The sequence below is a fragment of the Hyaloscypha bicolor genome, assembly GCF_002865645.1.
Source record: "Hyaloscypha bicolor E unplaced genomic scaffold K444scaffold_50, whole genome shotgun sequence".
Taxonomy (NCBI): domain Eukaryota; kingdom Fungi; phylum Ascomycota; class Leotiomycetes; order Helotiales; family Hyaloscyphaceae; genus Hyaloscypha; species Hyaloscypha bicolor.
Genome location: NW_020194552.1, coordinates 666946 through 684409, shown reverse-complemented (window position 1 = coordinate 684409; position 17464 = coordinate 666946). Strand labels below are relative to the sequence as shown.

General features: G+C 47.8%; 7 protein-coding genes across 7 annotated transcripts; 4 read left to right on the top strand and 3 right to left on the bottom strand.

Annotated features, from left to right (window-relative positions):
* Positions 1–69: 69 nt before the first annotated feature.
* K444DRAFT_522537 (uncharacterized protein) lies at positions 70–1467 on the bottom strand (the record flags this gene model as incomplete). Its single annotated transcript, XM_024874215.1, has 3 exons — positions 70–288; positions 338–1274; positions 1322–1467. Coding segments are annotated over 3 exons (1302 nt in total), but the record flags the coding sequence as incomplete, so codon positions are not given.
* Positions 1468–2127: 660 nt separating this feature from the next.
* K444DRAFT_584435 (glycoside hydrolase family 78 protein) lies at positions 2128–4224 on the top strand (the record flags this gene model as incomplete). The annotated part of the gene is made up of 2 exons (XM_024877867.1): positions 2128–3192; positions 3243–4224. The coding sequence occupies 2 exons, from the start codon at positions 2128–2130 to the stop codon at positions 4209–4211; spliced, it is 2034 nt and encodes a 677-aa protein (XP_024740495.1). The 3' UTR covers positions 4212–4224.
* Positions 4225–4885: 661 nt separating this feature from the next.
* On the top strand, positions 4886–6781 carry K444DRAFT_584432 (putative hexose carrier protein; the record flags this gene model as incomplete). The annotated part of the gene is made up of 6 exons (XM_024877866.1): positions 4886–4955; positions 5003–5083; positions 5137–5247; positions 5293–5655; positions 5742–6101; positions 6154–6781. The coding sequence occupies 6 exons, from the start codon at positions 4886–4888 to the stop codon at positions 6651–6653; spliced, it is 1485 nt and encodes a 494-aa protein (XP_024740494.1). The 3' UTR covers positions 6654–6781.
* A 182-nt stretch (positions 6782–6963) lies between these two features.
* On the bottom strand, positions 6964–7714 carry K444DRAFT_522885 (uncharacterized protein; the record flags this gene model as incomplete). The annotated part of the gene is made up of 2 exons (XM_024874239.1): positions 6964–7484; positions 7540–7714. The coding sequence occupies 2 exons, from the start codon at positions 7712–7714 to the stop codon at positions 6964–6966; spliced, it is 696 nt and encodes a 231-aa protein (XP_024740493.1).
* A 321-nt stretch (positions 7715–8035) lies between these two features.
* K444DRAFT_661034 (uncharacterized protein) lies at positions 8036–9649 on the top strand (the record flags this gene model as incomplete). The annotated part of the gene is made up of 5 exons (XM_024886532.1): positions 8036–8139; positions 8187–8795; positions 8853–9149; positions 9209–9528; positions 9579–9649. The coding sequence occupies 5 exons, from the start codon at positions 8036–8038 to the stop codon at positions 9647–9649; spliced, it is 1401 nt and encodes a 466-aa protein (XP_024740492.1).
* A 1914-nt stretch (positions 9650–11563) lies between these two features.
* Positions 11564–14140, top strand: K444DRAFT_661033 (HET-domain-containing protein; the record flags this gene model as incomplete). Its single annotated transcript, XM_024886531.1, has 3 exons — positions 11564–12207; positions 12261–12739; positions 13016–14140. Exons 1-3 carry the CDS (start codon positions 11796–11798, stop codon positions 14138–14140), a joined length of 2016 nt encoding a protein of 671 aa, XP_024740491.1. The 5' UTR covers positions 11564–11795.
* A 73-nt stretch (positions 14141–14213) lies between these two features.
* Positions 14214–16544, bottom strand: K444DRAFT_651178 (phospho protein phosphatase; the record flags this gene model as incomplete). Its single annotated transcript, XM_024885690.1, has 8 exons — positions 14214–14373; positions 14441–15308; positions 15359–15625; positions 15676–15818; positions 15876–15939; positions 15997–16098; positions 16153–16291; positions 16350–16544. The coding sequence occupies 8 exons, from the start codon at positions 16542–16544 to the stop codon at positions 14214–14216; spliced, it is 1938 nt and encodes a 645-aa protein (XP_024740490.1).
* Positions 16545–17464: the final 920 nt, after the last annotated feature.

Sequence of the window (17464 nt, the reverse complement as noted above, 5' to 3'; positions counted from 1 at the left end):
CGGGAACTTAGTGCTTGACTCCTATGCTTCGAAGAATCTAGTTTCTGGTCTGTTTTTGGAAGGCGAGATTTAATCCAGCAACCAAGAAAGTGCACTTTCAACCAAAAGATCATTACTCGTCTCCTCATTGCGCACAAACGGACCCCTGGGAGGACCATTTTTTGGACCCCTATTTCCATCAAGCACCGCAGACTGTGCCATCAAGAACTTCCACATCCAATCATCCAGTACAAAAGAATCAAGCGAACTCACTCGGCAGTGATTTTGAAACGATCGCAGCCTTCCAACCTGGAACATCGTTTAGTCCTCTCTCCCCAAAAGACACAACAAGACTCACTGCAGCATCAATCACCGGCCAATACCTTTTCAGCCTCATCAACATATCGAAGTTGGATATCAAGTGCTGCCTCGCTCTGTCAACATCCCCTCCTCCAAGCAACAACGTATGGAGGTGAATGCTCGAGCTGACAACCAGAATATGCCCAATGATATAGTAAACCAGCTCCCCGCCTTGAGAAGCGATCTCCGACACCACCATTGCGTGTTTCTTGCATTCCGAGGCGAGTCGATTGTCATTCCGTGGATCCAGAAAAGGAAAATAAAGCAGTTGTCGGTAATGATGGTACCCGATATGCATAGCTAGAAATGTTTTCCCGAAACCAATCTCTTGGAAGAACGTCAAGTTTTCAAGGCTGTATTTTAATCTTGCAGGTAAATTCTGCTCCCACTGGTCCAGCCGGTTTGCCAGCAGACCCACTTTGTTGATTTGTGAGGCTAGTGTCTCCCCAGAGCCCAAGAGGATAATGATGTCGAGAATCTCGCGAAAGATATCAATGGTCTTGGCCATTTGAGTCCAGATGCCATGTTGCGGTAGTCTTTCTCTCAACGCGAGGAAATCCTCTTCGTCTAGCAAGCTGAGGTTTTCTGGCGGGTATTCCGAGATCACAGGCGCGATTGACATATCCGCTGTACTCCAATTTCCCGTGATAACCACGGAGAGATATGTACGTCTTCGTGTCTCCTGCTCGAGTAGAGTCATGCCTAATGTGTCCCACAGACGGAGAGACTGGCAGTGTAGACGGGCTAAGCCTGTACATACATGCTTTGCTCGAACATCACCTTCTCCGCCTAGGTGTTGCGAGATTAAGATGTATCCTTGGACGGATTCCAGGCTTGGCCGCATCATCTCCTTTTGCAGCAGTTCAATCGCTGCTGTTGCAGATGCTAAAGCATAGGGTCGTGGATCATCGCCGAAGTACTCGTTTGTTGAAAACCTTCGACATTAGGTGAGTTTTCCGAACTCCGGGCTTGTCTGTCTTACCTGCTGGAGAGCGAGATCATTGCGAGTAGCAGGAAACTAGGAACCATATTTTGGGCGAGTCTGGAAAGAAATGTCGGTTCGTGGAAGAGAGTATGTGGTCCATCGTGTATGAATCGAAAATAGAGCTCCACCAACTCACCAAGAACTGGCCGTGGTGGTATTGGCAACACTGGGTCATCTGAAGGAACACATGAAGCTGTTGCACAACTCGTAGTAGCAGGTGACAATTGATCATCTGCGCAGACGATTGGGCGAGTTTGCCCAATACGACGAGTCAAGCTACAGGGTATGGATTGTTGTTTGCACAATTGGCAATTTCTGTCCTCATCAGAGGGATTTGTCAGGCATTTGCGTTTCCGAATCCTGGGGCGGGTCGTCAGTAGTTTTCCTTAGAGTACGAAGTAGTTGGGAGTGGGTAGGGGGTGAGTGAGGTATGCAAAGTACCGGCAATTCCGGCACGCACTGGACCTTGCCCGCTTCTCTGACATTTCCAAGCACAGATGCTGAATGTTTGATGAAGAAAAAAGATCGCGGCGGTGAAGATGGGATTTGACTGGGCACATGCCCGCAGCATGTGGGGTCTGCCGGGCTACAGGGTTCTCCAAGCCGAAGTGGCGCCCCCCACCCCCCAGTGGCGGAGCCTCGCAGGGCACTTGGCGAGACCCCCTATTTCGCCTCTTCTACCAGAATCTCGGTGCAGGAGATACCGAGCAAGACGAATGGGAAGAAGACATCAGAAGTGTAGGTTCGGTCTTCAATCTCACATTTTTATCTATTTTTTCCAACAACATTATCGTCCATCTACCATGAAGGATCGTACATCCACCGCAGGTGTTGAACCAGTCTTCCCAGGGCCGTGGGACCAGTATAACTTTTCGCCAGCTTCACGAACTCAATACCCCATCCGCATCCACCGAACTACCGGCATTGTCGAGAATGAAGCCAATCTACTTGACTTCAAGAGTACCATTATTCACGCCTTGAAGCAATCCAATGAAGTCAAATATTCCGAGCTCTACTCTTCAATAACCGTCGACTTCGGCAAGGAAGTTTGTGGGCCTGTGACTTTAAGAAGTGGTCGAACATCAACGGATCAAACCGTCGCATTGGCATACGCTGAAAGTTCGCAGTGGGTAGGATTTGACAGCGATGATTCTTCTTCCTTGCGGCCTTCGGTCTCAGACGGACACTTCGAATTCCAAATGGGGCCAAATGAGACATACACTGTACCGATGGAGAAGCAAAGGGGAGGCTATCGATACCTCACCATCTTCACCAAGACACCTGGCGCAATCTTAGAGATCAAAGAAGTCTCTGCATATTTCACTTCCATGCCTCATTGGCAGAACCTCAGAGCATACTCATCGTATTTCTTCTCCAACGATGAGCTTCTCAACCGCCTCTGGTATGCATCCGCATACACCAATCAACTGTCGACACTTTCAAAAGATCAATCTCGACGGTGTGAGCTTGATTCTGGTTGGCTGAACAATGCTATTTGCTGCACTTCAGGAGAGACGGTAATTACAGACGCCCCTCGAAGGGACAGGACAGTGTGGGCTGGGGATCTCGCCATCGTTGTCTGGTCACAATTCGCTACTATCGGTGACTCCATCTCTATGCGAAATGCCTTAGATACACTTTTCGATGTCCAGAGTGAGAGAGGACAGTTTCCTTGGGCAGGACCGCCTATTTGTCATGACAGTGTCAGCGAGCTTGCAAAATCTGGAGACTGGCCATACATTTCCGACTCTTATCATCTATGGACAATGCTCGTTGCCAGACATTTCTTTCACTTAACAGGGGACTTGGAGTGGCTGAAGGCAAAGTGGCAAGGACTTGTTTTAGGGATGCAGTTAACAGTATCAAGAGTGCGTTTCACTTCCAAACCAACATTTTACGTTTTGTGCTTACGTTGTAGTTTCGGGTTGATGAAGGACTATATTACTCCGCCGGAGAGTTAGACTGGGGTCGCTCATCAGTTGAAGGCTTCAATCTCTCCTGCAATATCCTCTTTCATGAAACTCTTCTCAGAATGGCACCTCTTGCAACACTACTTGCGTCTCCAGACCTCGCTTCACAGTGGTTGGAAATAGCCTCCACGCTCAAACCAAATCTGGAACGATTTTGGGACCCCTCAATTGGTTTATACAAGGACAACCTGAATGCACCTTATCTCCATCCTCAAGACGGGAATTCCTTGGCATGTTGGTTCGGCATCTCTACTCACGAACGAGCTCAGATAATAACCACGAACTTGAAGAAGAGGTGGGGTCCGTTCGGTCCAATCAATCCTGAATGTTCAGGCCCAGTATCACCTTTCATCTCGGGATTTGAATTGCAAGCCTTAATTCACGCGAGCAGGATGAACGATGCACTGGCCATGATCCGCACTGCTTGGGGATGGATGATTAACAATCCGGCAAGCACTGGAAGCACGATGCTCGAAGCCTGGGGTGCAGATGGCAAAATCACTTATCCATTTTACAAAGATAAGCCGAGTTATATCTCCCATTGCCATCCTTTCTCCACCGGGCCGGTTCTCGTTTTAACCTATGAGCTTCTTGGCCTCAATTTTACCGATGCAGGAGGTAAGAGTTGGGAATTTAGACCCTGTGTTGGGGATTTGGAGCATTGTCAAGGAGGGTTTACGGGTACTCATGGGAAGTACTCAGCTGGTTGGAGGAAGACGAGGGAGAATGGAAGAATTGTTTTTTCGTGCTGGGTAGAAGCTCCTGAAGGCACAACTGGAAGAGTTCGGTTACCAGTATTGACAAGTGGAGGGCCAAAGAGCACAGGCAAGAAGGAAAGTGTCAAATGCGAGAATAAGGATGGCTACGAGTGGCTTGATGGCATTTCAGGCGGAGAGCGTCATAATTTTGTTACTTAAGCCAGCATCTATGTTCAATGACCATGTATTCCATTTGGAATGTTCTAAAACATCAAACAACATCTGTAAGCCTAATCTCAACCTGATCCTTGAATATTTTGGATGCTGCACCGTAGACACTTTCGATCTTGAGTTGTCCAAAATCGAATGTTCTATAAACTGTTGAGCAATCCGGTAGTCCTTCTAAATGTTACTAGAGACACATCATTTAGATGAGCCAAGAAAACCAAGTTTGCCAACCTAACAACTCAATGGAAATTAGATATTGAGGGGTTTAGAAGTTAGGGGCGGGTAGAGTGTAGTCTAAGAGGGCTCCCAAGGCGGCCACCAACCCAATCAAAAGACAAGTTCGCCGCCGCTAACCCACTCACCTACCCCTTGGTAGCGGCATTTCCCCACTCCACATTTCTCACCCTGGCCACATCCAGAGCCCATTTCTTCCCCAGGGCCATAGAGCCCCAGGCCGTCCCCGTTCTCCATGGGGTGCATCGCTACTTTTCCTGGAGATGAACCAGATCGCGGCCCGAAACCTCGCCCTCGGGACAGTACACCGCGAGTGGCTTTGACTAGTTTGATCAAACCTGAACTGTTGATGAAGGTATAAAGCCAGGCATTTGCTCATGCAGTGAAGCATCAATTAACGGTGAAATATCTACCTCCCCCGCAACATCACAATGAACAGCTACGTTCTTCTCATCGCCTTGGTGGTTGCCTTCGGAGGCTTTGTCTTTGGAGTTGACTCGGGTAAGCCCCTCAGCTCGATTCATACATTCATGGCTTATATCCTGTAGGGATCATTGCGACAACACTCGGTCATAAAACATTTGCTGTGTACATGTACGGCCCGTCAGCTAAAAATGCATCATTGACTGGTAGGTCCCCTAAAGTCAAGTCATTGTTCGAAACATTTCTGACACATTAGCAGGCGCTATCGTGTCGGTCTATAATGCTGGCCAAGCTGTCGGAACTTTCATTACCGGATACAGCGCCGACAAATTCAGTCGTAGATGGACCATCTGTGCTGCTGGAATGATTGGTGAGTACAATCAATCCATCTCCTTTCCACGAACTAACAATACAGCAACCTTCGGGGCGGCGTTGCAGACTGCAGCTCAAAACGTAGGCATGATGATTGCAGGAAGGTTCTTCGCCGGTCTTGCCTGTGGCATGATTCTCTCAGTTGTACCGGTATACATAGCTGAAGTCTCACCACCCAAGAACAGAGGTTTCATTGTTGGTCTTCAAGGCATGATGATCTCCATTGGGTTCATGGCTGCGAACTGGATCGGCTATGCAGGAGGGTTTGCTTCCGGAAATTCTCAATGGAGAATTCCTCTAGCTATGCAAATGCCAGGAGCAATCTTGCTATCTATTGGATGTTTCTTCATCCCTTATACTCCACGTTGGCTAGTTGGAAATGAGAGATATGATGAAGCTAGGGCAGGTAAGAGCCATATCCCTCTGAAGGACTCGATCTGGAACAATAAAGAATCAAGAATTTCAAACAGAGTCATTCTAATTCTCAATCAGTCATCGTCCGTCTTCACGGAGACTCATCCGAAGTCTTCCTCGCCCAAGAATTCACGCAGATCCATGACCAAATCCTCCTCGAGCGTGAAGGGCGAAACACAAACGCCCTCATATCCATCAAGAACCTCTTTTCTCGCCGCTATATCCGCCGCACTGCTACCGCATGTTTCATCCTAATGATGGGTCAGCTCAGCGGCTCGACAGTCATCCAGAACTACCAGAGCATTTTCTACGCGTCGGTGGGATACACCGGGCGTACTTCGCTGCTCATCAGCGGCATCTACGGCTTCATGGGAGTATTCGGACAGATTGCTTACCTGTGCTTTGTTGCGGACAAATGGCTTAGAACAAGAACACTTTGTAAGTGTCCCCTCCCGTGCAAATGCCGTAGCATGACTAATACGCGTTCTAGGGATTGGATCTGCTTTCCTCTGTATCATGATAAGTCTCATCATGGCATTGTCAGCCGAATTTCCCTCTGGAACCAAAGACCCATCTGGTCCCCGTGCCGCAATTGCATTCATCTTCATCTACTCCTTCGGCTACGCGCTCTTCTTCAACGCCATGGTGTGGGTTGTTCCCGTCGAACTCTTCCCATTCTTCCTTCGTAGCAAAGGTCTCGGGCTTGGCGTATTCTGCAAAGCTGTCGTTGCAATCGTGCTCGCTCAAATTACGCCCATCGCCATCCAGCATGTCGGCTGGAAGTACTATTCCTTGTTCATTGCTAGCAACTTTATTGCGGGGTTTATATACTATTTCTTTTTGCCAGAGACGAAGGGAAAGAGTCTCGAAGAGATCGCGGAATTGTTTGGTGATGCCTTGGCGACAGAGCAGCTGGAAGATATTGATACTAGTGGAAAGGAGGGAATGATGGTTCGGGGAGAGGCGAAGCATGTCGAGTCGGCACTCTAAACGCTCCAATGCAAGTGGGATCCAGAGACAAGTGGGCCAGAACGCTCCTTACTACTTGTAATCATCCCTACCTCGAATCTAAAAAATCACTTATCTGCTCGGTCCCTCGTTGAGGGCAGAAAAGAGGCACTTATCTTGAGTATCCTAAGTCAGCTTAGAACATTTGATTAGAGTGGTGAGGAGCTGAAATCAATGTTCTAGAATTTCCGGGATGTTTACAGGGAGTAGACTTTTAATATGCAATATCGTGTACATTTAAAGAGGCAACGTCCAGCTCAACCTCGGACATTGAAAATAAGTGCAGCTTTTTCTAATCCTCTGACAAAGCAGGCATCAAACCAACCCACTTCCTCTGACTCTCCTCACATTCAACTTCTCTTATCAACCATCTCGCAATATCACTCCTACTCGTGCTCAACTTCCACCTCTCATCACCAATCCACCCCGCGCTCGCAAAACCCTTCCCCACCGTATCCGTCAAGTACCCTACTCTATATAGCGTCCATTGGATCCCGTTCCCATACTTCTCGAAGCTTTGTGTGATTGCACGAATCTCCGAATAAGGTCCTGCGCCTACGCGTTTGAATATCATAAGCATGAAATACATTGGCAATGAGAAGGTATCTTGTGGTGCTTCTTGAGATGGAGTCGATAAGGCGAGGACGTAGGGACGATTCGAGGTTGGAAATGTCAAAATCTTTTGAAGGAGCACGGTGTAGAACTCGGAGATTGCTTTGCCTTTGTAGCTGAGTCCTTGAGGACCGAGAACTGAGACGATGTGTGAGAATGAAGGAAGTAGCGGAAAGAGTTTAGCGGTCTCAGTCAGTAGTCCTATTATCATCTGTCATTGTCAGCCTGGACGTTAATTACTCTAGTTTTGGTTTACTTGCAGTGATGTTTTGGTTGTCTTTGATCTCTTGGGCTAGTTTTTCTGGACTTCGAACAAAAATCGTGATTTTGAAGTGGTGAGCTAGAGCCTCCTGGGTTGTAAGCGCACCTAGAGGCCCAGTGGAACCAAGAATGAGAATATTTTTCTTTGTATTCGAAGCAGCTGAAGACATGATGACTTGTGGAAATCTTTGCCCACGGGATTGGAGGAACGTTTTCTTTGCGTAATAAACTGGCAAAGGACACAGACAAAATGCCACAATCCATTCGCCTTAACTATTTAACTTGCCCATTTACAAAGCAGCCAAGCTACCAATGGCGAAATCTAAGGGCGCCTGCACATTACCTCCAATCAACTCCAGGGGGAAAGAGTAGCGGGGTTCCTTGTACCCGCACTTGCATCCGCAGCTGCACCCGCATCGCGCCCCGCACAACAGCCTACATAACTCACACCCCCCGCCCGCATCTGCATACCAACAAATCATTAATCAAAGATGGAATCGGGCAAATCCAAAGATACGAGACAAGCTTGTACGAGATGTCGCACCCAGAAACGGAAATGTGATAAAGGACTCCCTAAATGTGGGCTGTGTATGTGGTAAGCAGCCCCGCTTTTCTTGCTGGTGAGATCTAACCACTCTACAGCCTGAAAAGAGCGTGCACCTATGACACCAGCTTATCACCGCCCGAGGAATCTCCTGATTCATCGGAGCCTTCGCGAGGTCTAAATTCAGAAACCCCAGCCTCATTCTTGTCATCAGAAGAGGGCATCAAGGCAGCTATCATGCGGAGGTTTTCAGAAACTACACCCGAAGAGGTGGCCACAGGATATTATCGCAGCATCCAGACCTGGTTTCCCATCATCTCTTTCTTGGAACTGTGTGCGAGGTTACCCGGAACATGGGAACAAGCAAGCACAGACATGTGTCTCCTATTCATGAGCATGTCCCTGCTTCGACAAGTTCCCGAGACCCAGATCATGGATGGTAACTGTCGGTTACCAAAGGCATTAGAATCCTCGTATCTGTCGCTCAAGAGCTGGATCGCCATTCTCGAGGGAAGGGGGATGAACTCTCTCGATTTTCTCCACGCAAAAGCCCTCTTAGTGCTATTTGAAGTTGTACACGGCATCTTCCCCGCAGCATACATAACCATTGGCGCCTTATTCCGAGCAGCGGATGCTCTTCACATATACAACAGCGGTCAGACAAATGATTACAGCGAGACGTGGCGGGGGATCCTGATACTGGACAGGTGAGCGAGAAGCAGCTGCTTAATTTATATGACGAAAGTCTAAAATGCTAGCTCTAGATGCATTGCTATTGACAAGAAGCACTACCCCTCAATCAGCAGCTACCGAACCTTTACCATCTTGCAGACCAATCCATCACCACCTGAATCACCTTCGCCAACCCCTTTCGCATTTTCGCGCCTGTTCGAAGCCTCTGATATCCTTTCGGCGATACACAAAGCTGAGAAACCAGATGGATCATTCATTCTTAGCGACATACCGCACCCCGCTACCCTGGACTCATTCAAGAAAACGTTGGAGGAGGAGGTCCCTCATGAGTTGAAGGTCTATAGTGGCAGTTGGGCTATTTTCAATACGTTAGCTATCTATCCCATTTGTCCCCTTTAATCTAGACCAGAAGTAACATGTCGCCCAGTGCTTTGCTTTTACTGCACGAAAAAGACAGGCCAGGCGATGTACGAGATTCAGACGTGTTGATACCCCGCATTCTATCCCGTGCGTATAGAGAGGAAATGCTTTCAGACATCGCCAACGCAGTCCGGCCATTTGTGGAAGAAGACTCCGTTCTAAATTTCGAGCTTTTTCTTCCTCCTTTCGTTACATACCTCACGTATAAATGTGCTACAATCCTTACGGCGAGGTTGCAGATAGGAAATATGACTCTTCCAAGCATCAAGATGTTGAAGTTGATGAGGAGTTTCTTGAAACTAGTTAGTGGCAGATGGCTTATTGCAGGTGAGTTTATTACACGCGGAATCTTCGTTACCGTTACTGAACTGTTAAAGCATACTTTTTGCGCATGATTGATGAAGATACTACTCCTCGGATGGCAAAGGCCTTGAGTGAGACTAAATAGCACTGAAATTGACTCGCCGCTCTCGGGTTTCCTTCTTTTTATACCTCGGCGGGTGAATTAGATCTGGTGTTTAGCGAAGAAAACAACTTTCCGCTCCTAGAAAATCCACCCAGCCATCTGAGTCACAAACGAAGTACTTTCCAAGAGTATTAATATATATAAGCCTACTGTTATACATAATTTCCTTAGAACTTTTTTCCCCCCAGGACTTTTTGATTAAAAACTACTTGCATTAATAGTGAACCAGACGGGCTAATTAGCTCTTAACCCTCTTTCGCCAAAAACAGCCGCTATCTAAGAGGTAGGAATAGTAGTCTAAGCAACTATTTAATTCTCAATTCTTTTGTTTTTTGCTTTAATTATGAACTTGATACACAGCGATAGCTAAAGTTGGAAGGCCCGTTCCATGGCCCTACCAAGGGCAATTCGGTCGCTTTGTGAAAGACCACCGCTGCTAGAACTGCTGGTTGTGGAGCTCGTTGGTGAGATGAGAGAATCTGTTGACGTAGCTGATATTCGAGAGGCAGAGGAAATTGAGGTTGAGAATGAGGGATTCGGTGGGACTTGGTCGGAAGAGGATGCCGAGGAGGCAAGTGCTTGTGTGGAAGCTGAGTGAGAATGGCTGGTCTAGAGTACCACTACCAATGTCTGCGGGCTAGAACCGAGACCTGTGGGAACGGCAGCCGCAGAAGGTGTAATAGATTGCGAAAAAGATGGCGGGGGACAAGAATTGTCGTTCGCTGGCGGAGAGCATACTCCTATCCCCACTTCCGTACGGAGATCGCGGCGTAAAGTATCAGGAATACAGGGCATTGGGAGACTTTGAAACTCTCTAGCGTACAGATCAAGGTAGCAAACTCGCTATAAAGCCCTATATTTCCAGGCCCTTCCCCTAAAAGTAGCCTGTGCGCCTTCGACAAGGGCTGCAACACCTTTTACTTTGGGCTTCTCCCCTGCACTTACAAGGGGGTTATCGCTAAGCGGGCCTATAATAGCAACTCGTTTAACGTCCGGGCGCTTTCGTTACTCTACTCTGCCACCCCCTAATTAAATATAACACGATTTAAGGAGCACTGCCTAGACTTATAGGGGCTTATAGCGAACTCTTGCCCTAAATCCGTACTCTGTAGAATACCAGGGTCAAAATGCCCTGTATTCCCGATACTTCATGCCGCGATCTCCGTATCTACACGCACTCTGGAAGATTGAACCCTATATAACGAGGGTAAGGTTGAAATGAGCTGACGGGCCCGAACAATTTTTTTTTTGACTTGGCTCCTGGACCGCGGCCTGGCGGGCGGGGAGGCGGGGAGTTGTTCGTGGGGATTTATTGAACCTAAAGAATCGGCAATTCAATCAGTCAATACCGAATGTGGAGGACAAGCATTTCTCGTGCCTGGGGTGTAACACGGAAGAACTGAGTGCACAGAACAGACGCAACCGGGAACAATTTTGCCAGGGAAAAAATCGCAGGGGAACTTGTCGCATTGCACGCGCCTTTAGGTATGGAAATATGACCAAAACGCGCGTGACTAGAGAAAATACCAGGGTGTTCACAATTTGACTCGGTGCCCCGAATTGCATCCCTGACCCTTAGGGCGGGGTTTCTGCAAAGGGCTGCAAACCCCGATGTCACGCGATCCCTGGCTCCCCTACAAAGTGTTGAAATTAGGGGCCTGAGGCCCCTAATAGGCTTAGTAAGCCCTGGAACCGAACGCCATGGGGCTGTGCACTAGCTTAATACCCTGTCCAGCTGGAATACCCTGTATAGCTGGAATACCCTGTACGGCTGGAATACCCTGTATAGCTGTAATCGGTTCAGCTGGCATAGGGATTTAGTACATGTGACTTAGGGGGTTCAGGGCTATATATACGGGCTACTTACCACTGTAGAACAGCAGTCAATTCAGTATCGTTTACTTGGTTTACATTGCAAGCACGTGACCCTAGCTTTATTACTTAGCTAGTTCAACACAAAGGTGCCGCCGATATTTCTCAATCCACATTTATTCGTTTGACAACATTAGATCAGTCTATCACTACGTCCTGGCGAGAACAAGTTGCTTTAATTCATATAGCCTTGAACTACGTCGTCCAAGGATTTCATCAATACCCCAGCAAGAAGACAGGCTCGATAAAGAGAGTTATGTCGGCGGTCTGCGATCACTGCGTTCAGAATGTTCCTCTGGACCTCTTCCTCCCCCTCCGAGCCCTGGGTCGGTACAGTCGCGGCTTAGGCTGGTTCCTTGGCGTCGAGGTGTTCAAAGGTGAAAATGCCGTTGCTGAACTCGATGCGTCACGGCGCAAAGGGTGCCCTCTTTGCAAGATTATGTGGACTGCATTAGAGGCAGCTGAGCCTATCTGGGCGACAAACGACTTCAAAGGGACTGGCCATAACAAGATCCTCCATGCACCAAGGCAGCATCTGTCCAAGGAAAAGTACGAGCCCGGGATTAAAGTAATAGTAACGGTCGAAGGCGAGATGAAGATCACTGATGGACGGAGGACGAGCGGTGTGTATTGGGAACTGAAGAGCAAAGGGTATGGCAAAGTCTTTGGTACGTAGATTCGCACTCTGTAAGATCCAGCCCAATCTGAGATTTAATACCAGCTGCTATTCGAGCGAGAGCGGCCTGCGACGAGAATTTCGATATGATAAAGGGCTGGCTGAGAGAGTGTACGGAGAGCCATGAGCCGTGTTCGAAGCATCAGGGCGGTGAGACATTTCTGCCAACAAGACTCATCGACATCGGTCCTGGTCATGACGCGGCGCCGCTTCAACCACGACTAGTCATGTCGAGCTCTCTGGACCGGACGACTCCTTACTTCGTTTTGAGTTACTGTTGGGGTACCGACCGCGGCAAGACCGTCCACAAGACCACGCGAGACAATCTACCATTGCATCTGGAGAACATCGAAACTACTAACCTAAACAAAACATATATCGATACCATGGAAGTTATCCGGAAGCTAGGATATCGCTACATATGGATCGATGCTCTATGCATAATCCAGGATGACCGATCAGATTTCGAAGTCGAATGCAGTCAGATGAACCAAATCTACTCGAGAGCATACTGCACTATAGTAGTAAGTTCTCCATTAGCTAAGCATAACTAGAGTGTCATGTGAAATATCTTCTAACAACCGTTAGGCTGCTGACTCTCCAGATGGCGATGAAGGTTGCTTTCTTCCTCGTGATACCGAGGGAGTAAACGCTGCCACATATCATGCAATCAACAAATGGATTCCATACTATCCCGATGGGATTATGGACGTCCCCGTGGCCGATTCGAGACAGACCCAGATTCCGCCGACGTAACTATATACCCCAACTTCGGACCGTGGATTAAGAGTATTAATCAGGGTCCCGTCTTCCGCCGGGGATGGTGCCTTCAGGAGCGGGAGATGAGTCCTCGCGTGCTGCACTTCACCAAATCGCGGATACTCTGGGAGTGCCGAGAGAGTAACGCATCGGAGGACGCACCAGAGATGGTGTCGAAAGAGGCGCAAAATCTCCAGCTGGGATCACATCTATCGAGCGCTCGGCTATTTGACGACCAAAGGACAACTGCGAAGTTGAAGACTAAAAGCGGCGTCATCTACGAGGGGCCAAAGTGGGAGCGGCTGGCTGAGGCATATTCACAACGCAAGTTGTCCGTGGAGACCGACAAACTTCCGGCCATATCCGGTCTGGCGGCGGCTCTCGCGTTGCGACAGCCGGATGATACGTATCTAGCAGGAATATGGAGAAGTGATTTGCTTAAGGGTGTATCATGGATTCCAACTAAGTGGGCGGAGAGACCTCCTGTAGATTGTCCAGTGTCTGGTGCTTCTACGGACGCCATGATTTCATCAATGCAAGCTCTCTCTATAACCAAGAACGAGTTAGAGCCGAGAACAGACGATATCTGGGCTCCCAAGCCCGTACAGCCTAGCATACCGTCGTGGTCATGGGCTGCACACAACGGACCGATTCGCTTCTGCGGCGAGTCATGGTACAGCGGCTCCTGGACTAAAACGATTGGAGATGATGGCAAGGAAAAATGGATCAAGAGCAAGGCCGAGGTGGACATCGTATTTGCCTCTGTCAACCACATAGGCGAAGACCCTTTCGGATGCGTCTCAGGTGGAGAGCTCGTCCTCAGAGGATGGGTGGCTGATATAGACCTAAGCGGAGACAGGTTTCACGAGGAAGTTGAGGCGACGGATGTGTTCAACGCGAAGTGCTACAGCGGTCCTAGCGGCGCCTCCATGGCGACTTACTTCGATAGGGATGCCGGAGAGTTACCCTTTCTTCGTGTCCTGCTACTACAACTAGGTACTGGGAAGAATGCGCGCGGAACGAATTCGAATGGGGACTGTGGTTTGGTTTTAGTGAGCAGGGGGGGAAATAGTACTGTGTATCGCCGAGTAGGCATGTTCGATATTACTGGAGACAAAGAAATGTGGCACAGCTTGCGAAAGAAGGGAAGAGTTCGAATTATATGAGCTAGGCCGCTGATCTCAGCTATAGAGGCACATAAACTATCTCTTAGTTCATACTTATTAGTGGACACTAGAACTAGGCAGAGATACAATCCGGCATACTAGCTTGGAAGATATCCGATCGCCTGACGAATTCTGGTAGGAAGTCATGTGTCGTGTAGTTCGAGCTGATATAGTCGGTGACATCGCTGCTGCTGTAGTCTGGACCCAGTATGGTCAGAACGTGGCGCTTGGCTCTGGCGCGACTCTCTGTCAGTTGCCACAAAGCCAAGAACTGGCACCGGCGGACTGCAATATACTTACAAGTCAACAAAGACCACGTCGGCAACGCCAGTGCAACCTTCAACCCCAAACCCCGCGGCACCCTGATAGAATTGCGGAATATTGTGATACGGAATCGGACTGTGCGCAGTGTCATCACCATCGGACCCAAAGTCATCGGTTGTAATATATCCGGGAACTAGGTCAACCACCTGACGTCTGGTCACAGCCTTGAAGGCGTGGACGTGGCTGGACCCATCTCTAGTCGTTAGGGGTGCAACGATGGGGTCAACGCATAGGTCGAACTCAAAAGGCATAGGTTTATGTTCCTGACCGGCACCGCCACTGTTTAGCTCGTCCAGAAGGGTTGCCGCCTTACCGCAAGCAACTTCGGGAATATAGAGAAGCGAATTCCTGGACGGCATGATGGTGAAGAAGTCATCGTAGGTGAAAGGCCCTTTGTACATATCGAGACGGATCCCACCCGTATTCGCAATCACGTAGCGGGGGATGTCCTTTCTGGTTTCGTTGACAACAACCTCGGCTAGGGCTTGCGACAACAGCGAGAAAATGCTATCGGGGCTGTTGAAGGGCGCACAGGTGATGCAGAAATCTCTGGGCGTACAGCCATAGACCCGACTTAGCTGAAGCTGGTCACGGTACTTGGTAATATCTGCCGTTGTTGACAGCCCGCTCTCGTCAACCTGCTTGCCCACAGCGTGAAACTCGAAGGTGGCACGGTTCCAGTCCAAATATCTACGCGAGTACCGAAACGGGGAGCTGGAGTTGGTAGTGGCCTTGCGAGTAGGGCTCGGCACGCCTCGAGGGTTGGGTGAGATTCCCGTCCAATCACTGTTGCTTTTGTTGAAACCACTCATCGAGACCCACCCCAGTGTCTCGCAATATCGTCCTGTTCAGTGTTAGAATCTTCTCGTCATTATATGAATAGACTAGCCTGACCTGACTCAAGAGCGGTGCTGCTATCATCTAGGACTGCGAAGTCACGAATGTGGGTATGCCCACCAAATATCTGAATAGGGGTCTGTGGGTGAGCCTGGCGAATTGCGTCACGGATAACGCCAAAAGTGCCACCTATCGATGATCTTACTGGGTTATGACCGAGGACCAAGAACATGTCGACTGGCTTGGAGGAGTTAATAGCGTGCTGAAACCAGTCCTGGTTGACCATATCCCTTGCCTTCGTGATCTTGGTAACATCGGTGTTACCTGCATCAGTTAGTTACCTCGACAGAACGGCTGCGATGGTAATGTCTCACGTGTCATATCGAATAGCATGCCAAAGGCAATGATGCGGAGGCCGTGCTTTGTTGTGAAGTACTTGTACTGCTTGCCCATATACTCGAACTTGTTGGCGGCCGGATTGAAGATCCGAACATTGGATGTCAAGTACTTATCTCCCCTATATTAACGCGTCATTGATCAATCGGATTCAAGTTCTCCAGCATTATCAACCTACCAGAACTTGGCAATCTCGTTGAACGTCTGATAAGCCACCTCGGCAAGCAGAAGCTCATGGTTTCCTACAACATACGTGATGAGATACCGAGATTCTTTCGGCGAGTAGTGAATGTACTTACCAATTGTCAAGAGATCGTATTTGAGTCTCTCAAAGATCCTCATTGAGATCGCGCCATTGGGATCTGTTGTATCAGACAAGCCTGTTCCGTCGTGAAGATCGCCTTCATTCTGATTAGGTTACTATTCTCTCTCGTATGAGCTAACTTAGTGCTGACCAGTATCAATAATTAGTAAGTCGGCACCCTTGCTGTCAGCTTGGTTCTTTAAGGTTTCAGTGAAGGACACGAAGTCGCCCCAGTCAGCGCCATAATTGGCATCTTTTAGATGTCCTTCGAGCCAACCATGTGTATCAGTCTTCACAAGATGTTATTGACCCAACGCACGTCATTTTTTGACTCAGTAGGAGACTGACCGTGTGCAAAAAGTTCACTTGACCCCATTCCAAAGCCCTGGTAGGGCCGCACGTCGCATTGGCAGCTCCAGGCTGCATTCTCCTGACATGGCGAACATGCTCGACGTGATTGTTTGCACCAGAGCAGTCGCCACAAGCCAGACTGCTGGAGATGCCAGCAACCAAACTTACGAGCTGTAGGCTGAAATGCTTCATCCCAGCAGCACTTTAGTATGGAAATCTGGACTGGGCGACCACAATGACAGATTCATGCGCACTGCAAAGGGGCAAACGGATCAAAAGGCTTTGGATTTCAAGCAACACTGATATAGGGACGCGCCCGAATTTGAAAAGTTCCAAAGGCGCATGTAGAGTAATCATGCAGCTAGACCCACGTCCTCGTTGTCCCGAAGTATTGCCCGGGATATGGCTTAATAATAGCGAGAAAACGTAAAACGACACCCGGCAGGGTATTAATTAAGGGCCAGACTAGCCACTAACCCAAAGTAGAGGCACTCAGACAGGAATACTAATAATTTAGCTTTCTTTTTATATTTATTCAAATTTATAAAGAATTAATAGAATTTAATGCTTTCTTTATTGTCTTATTATACTAATTAAATACTATTCAACTATAAGCTTTTTACAAATTATTAATTAGTAGTAATTTAATAAATTAAAAAGGTAAAAAACTAATATTTTATAGTTTATAAATAATTAGCTATTTAAGATTCTTATAAATCTTATATTAGATTTTTTGTAAATATAAGCTAGTATATTATAAGACTTATAATATAATTATAGTATAACCTCGCTAGAAGGATACTTAATATAAGGATATCCTTAATATAAGAATACTACCTTAGGATCCCGATAAAAAATTACCCTGAGCTAAGGATATCCTTACTATAAGGATTATCCTTATGATTTTGTATCCCAGCCTTGAATTTTTGGTGTTTTATTCTTATAATTATATATGTAATAGGATAATTTACTATTTTTTATTAGAACTGAGTATATACTAGTATACTATAGTTTATATACCAGATATATATATAGAGTTCTTACCCTGTATAAGCTGAAAAATCAAGTCGTTAACCTCTAAAACATTATAATATTTTTTATCAGGCCTTTAG